The 11952-nt window shown below is 39.5% G+C and overlaps 1 protein-coding gene across 2 annotated transcripts in view; it reads right to left on the reverse strand.

Annotated features, from left to right (window-relative positions):
- Positions 1–9909, reverse strand: part of RFWD3 (ring finger and WD repeat domain 3) — a 49516-nt gene extending 39607 nt beyond the window's left edge. For both annotated transcript variants that reach the window (XM_037816202.1, XM_037816201.1), the window contains exons 1-2: positions 9801–9909; positions 4886–5312 (exon numbers count right to left, since the gene is read on the reverse strand). In XM_037816202.1, coding sequence (XP_037672130.1) covers positions 4886–5310 — 425 coding nt within the window. In that variant the 5' untranslated portion in view covers positions 5311–5312; positions 9801–9909. The remainder of the gene's footprint in view (positions 1–4885; positions 5313–9800) is intronic.
- Between the last annotated feature and the right edge of the window lie 2043 nt (positions 9910–11952).

The raw sequence follows: 11952 nt of genomic DNA on the forward strand, positions 1-11952 counted from the left end.
ATGCTTTTAACATTTTAAGGCAGCTGGAATTTTGACAGAAAATCTATAGATCGCTTTGGTTAGTGCTGCCATCTTAATAGTAAGTCTTCCAATCCATGAACACAGGATGTGTGTACCAGTTTGAATGCATTATGTCCCCCCAAACACCATTATCTTTGATGCAGTCTTGTGTGGGCAGACGAATTAGTGTTGTTTATATTGTAATTCTGTGATTGTTTCCGTGGAGAGATGACCAACCCCACTGTAGGTGATAACTTTGATTGGATAATTTTCATGGAGGTGTGGCCTCACCCATTCAGGTTGGGCCTTGATTAGTTTAACAGAGCACTATACAACTCAGACAGAAGAAGTGAGCTTGCTACAGCCAAGGGGGACACTTTGAAGAACGCACAGGAGCTGAGAGAGGAGCTTCAGCTTACAGAGACATTTTGGAGATGGTCTTTGAAAGCAGACTTTTGCTCCGGAGAAGCTAAGAGAGGACAAATGCCCCAAGAACAACTAAGAATGGCATTTTTGAGGAGCTGAAACCTAGGGAGGAATGTCCTGGAAGAAAGCCATTTTGAAAACAGAACTCTGGAGTAGACGCCAGCCACATGCCTTCCTAGCTAACAGAGGCTTTCCAGATACCATTGACCATCCTCCAGTGAAGGTACCCAATTGTTGATGTGTTACCTTGGATACTTTATGGCCTTAACACTGTAACTGTGTGACCAAATAAACCCCCTTTTATAAAAGCCAATCCGTTTCTGGTACTTTGCATCCTGGTGGCATTAGCAAACTAGAACAATGTGTTTCCATTTATTTAGGTCTTCTTTAATTTCTTTCAACAATGTTTTATAGTTCTCAGAATACAAACTTACACATCTTTTGTTAAACTTATTCCTACATATTTTATTCTTTCAGATGCTATGATAAATGGAACTGATTTCTTAACTTCATTTCTTTATTACTTGTAGTTGCATATAGAAATATAAATGATTTTTGTATTACTGCATAAAAAGCAAGTAAAAAGTGTCTATTTTTACAAAATCACTTATTAATTTTGCTTCTGAGTAGCAATATAAGCATTTCCAAGCTCAGGTGGGAACATGGAGAGGGGAACTGTGAAGAGCAAAGAGAGGCAATATTAGGATTTCTCTTTGGGAGTGCAGTCTTGGAGCCTAGGATATTCTCCCAGCACCGGACTCCTTTGCATTTATCATCTCTAAATTAAATGCTAGTAAGTTCTTGGCCCTTGCTCACCCTCTCTGCTCCTAGACTCCACAGGCTTTAAGAGAACAGGCACCCTGATCTGTCCTGTTCACTATGCTTCTTCAGGGCAAAGTTCACTCTCTCACATAGTTGACAGTTATAAGTGTCTGATGAATGAATGATGATCCTGGATGACATCATCAAACAGCCTCAAAAGAAGAATCAGAAAAGGAGTTTGTGACCATGGCTGATAAACCCATTGGGAGGAACTGTTTACAACTCAGCTTTCTCCAATTTTGACTTATTGGCCAACTCTTAAGCAAAAACCATTTACTTTGGCACAGGCTTTCAACACTTGGTCCAGGGATAGTCTGTCAGGTGAGTAACTTCCAAGCACCATACTAAGAAATCCTTCTCAATTAAGAAATTCAGAAGTTATAAGCAATCAGTCTTGGCAAAGCTCATATTTTTGTATGAATTTAATACAGAATTTGCTTACAACACGAATATTCAGGAAAAGAAGTTTCAGTATCACATGCAAATGGCTCCAGCATTCATGCTCTTTTCATTGAACAGCACAGTTCCTGACCTTTTAGGTCTATTCCTAAAATACATACTGGACATACAAGTAATTAGCTTGACCAATACTGTCACAAATCTGAATTCTATAATCTAGGCCCTGAGCACAGAGTCTAAGAACATGAAGCAATTTTCAGATTAGATATTGGCTTCTGTGTGTAAATACTTTCAGGGAGAATCATGTTGAGCATTACAGAATTTGGTTCCTGTGGCTGTTCTATTTTCCTCTGTAAAGTGGCATTTGGTTTATAAATAGTACCCTCCTATGAGATGGTTAACAAAAGGCAGCACATCCCTGACCAAGAGCAATCAACTCTTGAGGCCCCCTGACAGGAGTTACTATACGAACAGGCAAGGCTAAGGACTACTGCCAGAGGTCTCTTGACGGTCAGCCAGGCTCTGAACACAACACTCTCAACTCCCAACCACAGAAAGGTCCTCAAATGGCACAAGGTACCTTCACCTATGACACAAGTGTATGAAATCATACTTTGCCTCCATAATCTGAGGGAATGGCACCTTAACATAACAGAGTAATGCACATTTGCAAACCTCTTGTCAATACAGAGCTAGGCACAGATCATCCTTGACTAAAGATATCCAAAAGTGACTAGGCCCTATATACACTGGAGCCCCAATACTTGTAACGCCTGCCATAGTAATCAGCAGGATGCATGGAAAAGGATGCTGAATGCACAATCAAAAGACACTATCCCAATTCCCAAGTTACCTTGGTCAAATCACAAGTTATACCATCAGCTCCCTCCTTTGTAAAATATGGATAATGGATGGCCTAGCTACCTCTCAGAGCTGTTAAAAGAGGTTAGAAAAAAGGGGGGGAGGGGGGTAAAAAAAAAGTCATCCCCGTTTCATAGTGTTAGAAAACAAATGGATATAAGTGAAGCTTCCTCTACCTCCCTGGCAATAAAACGAGTAAAATACAGGTTCCAATACCAGTTCTACCGCCTCTGGGCTGTGGCTATGAAAGCCTGAACAAAATGCTCTTTCAGGGCCCATGTTTCCTCTCCCTATAAAATGAAGGATTTGAATTCCATATCTTTAACATTTTGAAAACATTTAGAAGGCCAAATGTGAAATAAGGTATTTTAAATGAAACAGGGAGAAGTTAAAAAGCAAACAGGGCATAGACAATTGTTATTCTTCCCCCAAACTCTGTCAACACTTGTCAGCCAAGTCCTTCAAGAGGCAAGTTCAACAAATAGACCAATGGAAATAAACTCACACACCCATGGCCAAATGACTTTCAACAAGGTGTCAAGTTCACTCAACAAGGAAGATAGCCTCTTCAACAAATTGTGCTAGGAAAACTGGATATCCACAAGGAAAAGAATGAAATCAGACCACTATCTCACACAATGTAAAAAAATTAACTCAAAATGGATCAAAACCCACAATATTTAGAAGCAAAAATAAGGGAAAATCTTTAGCACCTTGTATTAGGAAATGAATGTAGATATGATATCAAAAGCAAAACATGGATAAATTGGAACTTCATCAATATTAAAAACTTCGTGTATCACAAAACATTAACAAAAAAGTGAAAAGACAGCCTACAGAATGGGAGAAAACAGTTGCAAGTCACATAACTTAAGAATTTAATAACCAGAATACAACTCAACAACAAAAAGTCAAACAATCCAATTAAAAAATGAGAAAAGACTTGACAAGACATCTCTCCAAAGATACACAATGGCCAATAAGCACGTAAAAAGATGTGTAACATCATTAGCCATCAGAGAAATGAAAACCAAAATGAATATGAAATAGCACTTCATACCTGCTAGGATGGCTACTGTTAAAACAAACAAACAAACAAACAAAAAACAGAAATAACAAAGAGTTAGAGAAAACTTAGAGAACAGGAATCCTTGTACATTGTTGGTGGGACTGTAAAATGATATGGACTTTATGGAAAACAGCTGGTGGTTCCGCAGAAAGTTAAACATAGAATCACTATATGATTCCACAATTCCACTCTTAGGCATCTATCCCAAAAAAGTGACAACAGAGACTCAAATATAATTATACACCAGTATTCATAGAAGCATTATTCACAGTAGCCAAAAGGTGGAAACAATCCAAGTGTCCATCCACAGATGAATGAATAAATATATAAATATATCCATATGATGGAATATACTCCTTCATAAAAAGGAATGAAGTTCTGAGAAATGTTACAACATGGATGAATCTTGAATACATTTTGCTAAGTGAAATAAACCAGACACAAAAGTACAAATATTTTATGATTCCACTTATATGCAAAACCTAGAATAAGCAAATTCATAGAGATAAAGTAGAGTAGAGGTTACCAGGGATTGCAGGGAAGGAGAATGGGGAGTTACTGCCTAAAAGGTAAAGAGTTTCCGTTTGGGGTGATGAAAATGTTTTAGTAATGGAAGTTGATAATGGTAACACAAAACTGTGAATGCAATTAATGCCATTGAATTGTATACTTAAAAATGGTTAAAATGACAAATTTTATGTTATGTATGAGATGTCACAATAAAAAAAAATGTATAAAGGCAATGAAGAAAGAGGCAAGTTCAAACCAAAGACCATGAAATTTTATTTTCCATTCTGCAACACAATCTCAGGGTAGGAGGGCTAGAATGTTTCCCAATTATTTAGTCACATAAACTCTAAATTATGCAAATTATCATATAAGGCTTCTCTAAATCCAGACCACTCATCTTCAGGAATCTATAGCATCATCAAGTGGAATACCAGTGAACAATGGATCTTTGGTGAGAGTGGTGAACTGCAAGCTAAGAAATACCTTTTGGTGTACAAGATGCACATGATCTTAAGAGGCAACCTCTACAGAAACTAGTACCAACAAACCACCTCCTCCAAAATGTCTGCCTTCCTAGTTTTCAAAGCACATTAGTGTACCTTATCCCTGCAATAACTCTGTTAAGTAAACAAAGTAAGAACTTTTTATTTTCATCTGCTTTATGCAGAAATGGGGGTTCAGGAAGGTTACCTGGCTTGTCAAAGGTCACCGTCTTCACTGATCTTGGCAATACTGGGACTATGACCTGAAACTAAGATGCATTAATCCCACAATTTATATATATAAATTTACATTTACCTGGCATTGTCCGTCCTCTGAGACCCTCTGGGCCTCGTCCTGCGTGAAGTAGACCCCTGTCTCCTCCTTGCTCTTACAGGCCCCACGTTGTGGTCTGAAGGTGGAGGCCTCAGGAATTCCAGCATGCCATGAAGCCTCTGCAGCCCAGTGATAAAGTTGTTCATTGAATTCAGTGAAGACACGTGGACAGTGGGGTTAGCATCAGATTCCTGCCTATCCCCCTCTGAAGTTCCTGGATTGTGGTTCTCTCCACTCTCCTCTCTAGAAAGCTCCACTTCCTCTGTCAGGTCAATGGACACCTGGGGAGCAGGCTGGAGCGGGAGCGGTGCCACGTGGCTGCTGACCACTTCAGCAGAAGCAGGCTGTTCTGCAGCATGATGATCAGTCTGCTCCTGAAGATTATATTCCATTGCTTCATGAGACATCACTGAGGAAGCAATATTTGAAAAAGTATTAGTAAAATAAAGCACAACATGTAGCTGATATAATGATATCTAATCTTTCAGAATTTCTATTTAGGATAATTCTTAGCGAAAGTGAGAAGCTTAAAGAGAAGACTTTAGTTACTTATTTTAAGTCTGAAGAATTTTGACAATAATGGATTTTTTCTCCATAACAAGTATTTATAAACAGTATTCCAGTTAAACCTTTGAAAACATGAAGTCATGTGACCATAATAGGCGTTTTTAAAATGGAGACATCTTTAAAATAAAGGGGTTGAACTATTAGATCTCAAAGTGATTGCCCAGATTCCTTGCAATTCTGTTTGACCCAAATATGGACATTTGCCAAAAGCAAATATACCATATGAAGCTGTATTTAATCTTAGTAAGTAATATTCATCTTTCATGTTTATCTAAAAGGTACAAAGGATAAATCAAGAAAAGTCACCTTTACATTTGTAAAATTAACTCAATTAAAAACTTAAAATGGAAATTCAATTTCTCTAAAGAAGCTGAACAACCTTTATTTACCCCATCCCTTTTATTACTTTTGCTTCCTATCTTTAATTCTATTACATTAGTCTATTTAACAAACGTTTATTAAGTACTTGTTACGTAGCTAGATACCCCACAGAGGCAAAGTCAGACAAACAAGACCCTGTGTAACCGAGTTTACATTCTAGCAAGCAGGAGAAAGCCAATAAACCAACAATTTAATGAGAAAATTATAGATTATGATAGTTTGATTTTGGGGGTGGGGGGCAAAGAACACCACTTTAGATGATAGTGAAGGCCTCTCTGAAAGAGTGAAAACTGAGATGAAACCTGAAAGGGTTAAAAGAACCAGGCCATTCAAGAGCCAGGGAAGAGTTACAGATGGAAGAAATGAGTGCACAGGTTCCTGGTGAACACAAGTTTAGTGCATTTGAGAAACTGAGGTGGATCAGTGTAACAAGTACAGTGAAGAAGAGTGGACAGTATGAGATGAGACTGGAAAGGCAGCACACAATCACAAAAGGCCTCATGGGTCTTGATAAGAAGCTTCTTCTATGTCAAGAGTGGACTGTAAGAGAACAAGAGTACAAGCAAGGTGACCAGTTAAGAGGCTGTGAGAGTTCAGACTGATGGTCACAGAGGCTTGAGAAAGAGCAGTAACAGAAGTGGAAAGATGTACATGGCTTTAAGAATCCTCAGCATAATTCTGCTACTTAAAAAAATTGTGGAAGTGGATTAAGCCACCTAAGAAGAAGGAATGTAGATAGAAGAAAAGAGGACCTAGCACTGAAACCAGAGACAGTAACATGAAAATAACAACTCTCAGAGAGAGATGCCAATAAGGAGGACTCAGGTGGGGATAGTGAGGTAAGAAGAAACCTAGGAATATGCAATTATGGAAGGGAATGTGGAATCTTAGAAGAGAATATAAGTGTGTCAACTGCTACTGAGTAACAGAATGGCCATTAGATTAAGCAATTTGGAGGCGATAACTTTTTCGATAACTTTTTCTTGATTATGATAGAACAGTTTCTCTGACGTGATGGGGTTAGAGGCCAGATGGAGTAGGTGGAGTAAATTGAGGGAATTTCAGTAAACATGGTAAAGAACAGGTATCTTTCTCTCCAGTCATTTCTGAAAACCTTGAAGGTAAGAGAGGAAAAAAAAGCCTTAAAAAAAAAAGAAGAAGAAGAAATACAAGGATAAAGCAAACAGGATATGAGAAAAGCAAAGCAATTTGGGTGGTCATAAAGGGGGCTGATGAGAATAATTAATTAGTACAGCTGAAAAAATGAAATCCAAGTGCCTGCAAAGAGGAGGGAAGGTGTGCTATTGAGAAGTAAATTGATTCTACCATGGGGTTTGTAGAAAACAGGTACCACAGAAGCAGTGTTGAAAGATGGAGCTGAAAAGAGGGTTGGTTGAAAGCCTACAAAAGTAGTTAACATGCCTCCCACGCAAAAAAAAAAAAAGAAAAGAAAAGAAAAGAAAACACCCTCCTCCCTATGATGTAGAAAACTGCAAGTTTGAACCAGACAGGTTTAAGACTCCAGGATGGAGGGTGGCACGGTAGTGAAAATAAGAGGATAAGTCAAAGTCTAAACAGCAACTCCACTCCCAAGTATATACCACCAAAGAACTGAAAACAGGACTCAGATGTTCGCAGCAGCATTGTTCACAATAGCCAATGTTCACGGCAACATTCTTCACAAGAGCCAGAAGGTGGAAACAGCCCAAGCGTCCATCAACAGATGAAAGGATAAACAAAATGTGGTATATCCATAAAACAGAACATTCAGCCATATAAAGGAGTGAAGTTGATACATGCTACATCATGGGTGAACCCTGAGAACATTTGCTAAGTGCAGTAAGCCAGACACAAAAGGACAAATATGAAATATTTAGAATATAAAATATCTAGAGTAAGTAAATTCATAGAGACAAATTAATCAGAGGTTACCTGGGGTTGGTGGGTGGGGGAAATGGAGAGTTATTGTTTAATGGGTACAGAGTTTTTGTTTGGGGTAATAAAAAAGTTTTGGTAATAGTTGGTGGTGATGGTACCGTAACACTGTGAATGTAATTAATGCCACTGAACTGTACACTTAAAAATGGATAAACTGGCAAAACTTATGTTATATATGTAATCATGATAATATACATTTTAAAAAAACATGCAAAATCACACTATCTAGGTTTGTAAATAGATGGCAGTAGTATAAAACACACATGGGCATGATAGACACCAAATTCAGAAAAAGATATGGGGTATATGCTCAGCTTCAACTATATAATTTTTTTACTTCTGTAAAAAAAAAAAGTTTGGAAGCAACTATATCAAAATCTAACATTTGTTAGATCTGGGTGGTGAGTGCACATGTATTCTTTTATTACTCTCTATACTATTCAGTATCATTAAATATTAAAAAATGAAATTACTCCCATCATATGCCTAGAGAACAACCGGTTCTGATTAGACCAGAAAGGCAGAGAGCAGAGTTCAAGCCTGATTCACCACTGTCCCCTCCCTAGCATCAAGTACAGAGGTCTCCTCCCTAGCATCAAGTACAGAGCAGATGCAAAGTATCTACTGAAATAACCACTACACTCCTCAAAAAAAGAAACAGAAAAAAAAAAAAACAACCCAAACCAAAAACCTAAGAACACACCAGGTGCTTTATCAATAAAACTTCTGTAGAGTTACAGCCCTACAGAAGCTATCAATTTTAACGTACTATCCAAGAAAAGAATTACACTCTTCCAAACCTCACTAATAAATTATTCACTACTCTTTAGAAATATTGTTAAGCTCATGCCTTTAATACTGTTTATGACCTGTTTCTAGGGTACAACTATGGCCTCAGAAACCTAAGGCAAGTGGTCCAAGCTACTTCTAGATGTACCCTAGGGACATTAAACAAATCAACCTTCCTGAAAACAAAGCGGGGTGGGATGGGGGAAGGACCAAAGGGAGCAGAATCCGTCCACTACCGTAGTCACTAGTCACATGCGGCTATTTAAATTAGATAAAACTAAAAATTAAGTTCCTCAATCGCACTAGCCACATTTAAGTAACTCAACAGCTACGTGTGACTACTGGCTACCGTACTGAACGGCGCAGACATAGAACATTTCCATCATCGCAAAGTTCTGAAGATAACAGAACATTCCATCACTGCAGAGAGTTCTGTTGAACAGGCCGTTCCGGAGCTAAGCTTCCCAACCTAAGTGGGGAGATACCGATCCCCCCAGCCCTTGAGGTAACCAGGGGTGCCTAGAGCAAAACTTTGGGTCCACCAAGCCTTGTATCTCAGCATGCCACACAAATGCTGTTTTTTATGTATGCCATTAAAGATGAGGCTTAAAATGTTAAGCTCCCAATTGCTCTGTCACTCTGATTTGAAACAATGCCCCCAACAGGCCGGGATGGCGCTCCTCAATTAACAAGGTTAAGAGGCAGCAGCGGGGAGTCAGAGACTTAGGTTCGAATACTGCAGTCACTACCTGTGGGACCTTAGGTGGGTTTCCTAACCCTTCTGCTCATCTTGTTCATCGGTAAAAGCACGGCACAGAGTTGCGTCAGAGAGTAAAACCAGATAAAATTAAAAATTAAGTTCCTTAGTTTCTTGAAAGTGGTGCAAGTAATGGACGCTCAACATGAGTGCGATTATTTGCAAATGAATAGTCAAGAGGCCCGGATGAGGGGAACTGGAGTCCCGAAGTTCTCGCCCTCAACACCTCCCCCGCTTGCGGTGCGTCCCCAACAACTCCAAAAGGGCGGGGATTCGGGAGCCTCAGGTCGATCGCTGGGCCTGCCCAGAGGAGCCGAACCTCCTCAGGCCGCCGGGTTCCGCGCCCGCCCGCAGCCCACCTCGTGGAGGAGGGGTCCCTGGGCCTCGCAGGCAGGGACCCAGCCCGAGTAAGTTATCCCGGAGCTAAAGGCTCAAGGCCCGGGGAGGGGCAAGCGCCCTCCTCACCTGAAGCCGGAAGGACGCGGTAAAGCCCGCAAGCCCAGCGCAGTAGCAGCCGTTGCTTTCGTAGAACCCGGACGGCCGGGGAAGTAACGGCCACTTCCAAATCAGCCGAATCTCCCCGCCTGAGCCGCGGGCGTGGCCTGCTCCTATTGGACAGCACCCACCAGCTGGTGACCAATACCCTCTCTTCTTCTTCCATAGGTCCTCGCTGCGGAAACAGCGTCGCTCTCATTGGCTGGCTCTTCGTAGGCCGATTAGGCGGTACCACGCACGAGGAAACCTCGTACAATTGGTGGGAATCTATGACCGTCACGTCGCGCTCAGCCCGCGATAAGAGGAGTGGACAAAGATTTTTGCCTCTGTTTTCTTGAACTTTCTGGCGGGAGGAAGTTACAAGAGAAAGACTCCCGGTTTTGTTTCGGAATACGGATGAAAATGTTAAAACTTTGGCTCTTGAGTAATTTCGAAATATTGCCCCCAGAATTCCAGATTCTGTAAGAGGCATGAGACAATCGGTTTATAAATATCCTCTCGTGGGGTTGAAGAGATCTTGGAAGAGAATTTGTTTCCGTGTTCTCGTCAACTCCAAACCACTTCAATAAATTGCCTGCTACTAAGAAAAGGTTACACCACTTAACATTTTTCAAGCATTTTTGCTGAAAGGAAGAAAAATCTCACTTTTAGGAGAAAGACCTAAAGACCTAAACGGTTTTATGCATTGCCAGAATTTTATTTACTCAGTTGCCAATTTTCAGTGTAATGGTAGCTGAGGAGAACATGAATAATTGAAAATCATAGATAATCCAAAATTTGATTTTTAAAATATAGTTATTAGAAAAGTTACAGAAAACTCATGTAGGAAATTCAGAGTTCCCATACACCACCCCCTATTATTAATACTTTGTATTAGTGTGGTACCATTGTTACAAGTGATGAAAGAATGTTATAATTGTACTAACTATAGTTCATAGTTTACATGAGGGTTTACTGTTTGTGTTGTACAGTCCTATGGTTTTGTTTTTTAATTTTTATTCTAGTAACATATATACAACCTAAAAGTTTCCCTTTTAACCACATTAAAATATATAATTCAGTACTGTTAATTAAGTTCACAATGTTGTGCTGCTATAACCACAACTCTTTACCAAAACTATTTCATCACCCCAAATAGAAATTCTGTACCAATTAAGCAGAAACTCCCCATTCCCTACCCTGGTGCTGGTCTCTGGTAACCTCGGAACTAGTTTCTGAGTCTATGAATTTGCTTATTCAAATTATTTCATATCAGCAATATCATACAATATTTGTCCTTTTCTGTCTGGCTTATTTCACTCAACTTGATGTCTTCAAGGTGGTCCCACATGTATCAGAACTTCATTCCTTTTATGGCTGAATAATATTCCATTGTGAATGGACAGAACAGGATGGATGGCTTTTTTTTTTTTTTTTTGTCCACCAAAAGACATGACAAATGGGTTCTTCTCTGCTACATGATAATACCTACTTTTATGGAACTGAATGTATAATTAAAAATACAAAATTTGAAAAGAATTGTCAATGTAAAACAAAAGGTGCCAAGGAAAGTTTATGCTTATGGTAGGCCAGGCCATGTCCCCAGGCACTGGGGAAAGTCATTAATTTTCCTCTACCATTAGGAGTACCCTAATTCATTCAACAAATATTGATTCAACAATTACTATGAACTTGGCTCTGGTATCCATGTGTGGATACTGGAATATAAGCAAAGAAGACTCTTGATCTAACAGAACTTAGATTCTACCACAGGGAGGTAGATCATAAATCTATAATGAAGAATAAACAAAGTTATTTCAGAGAGGAAGCATCGTAAAAGCAGTGAAACAGATGAATATGAAAGGAAAAGTGTCCAGGAGAGCTGCTTTCAACAGAGAGATTTAAGAAAGGACTCTCTGTAGTGCTGACTTTGGAGCTGAGACCTGACGACCTCAGACAAAGAATTTGAGAAATGGTGTTATAGTCCATAAATTACCATAATGAAAAATAGAGTAACGTAAGTGCTGTGATAAGCGTGGTAGTGTCCCAGATAGTGCAACTGAATAGGACTTCAGAAATCTGGGTTCTGGTGCCCTCCAACCACCACTAATACTTTACATAAGGTGCTGACCATTTGGGGGTC

The sequence above is a fragment of the Choloepus didactylus genome, chromosome 22 (genome assembly GCF_015220235.1).
Source record: "Choloepus didactylus isolate mChoDid1 chromosome 22, mChoDid1.pri, whole genome shotgun sequence".
NCBI lineage: Eukaryota > Metazoa > Chordata > Mammalia > Pilosa > Megalonychidae > Choloepus > Choloepus didactylus.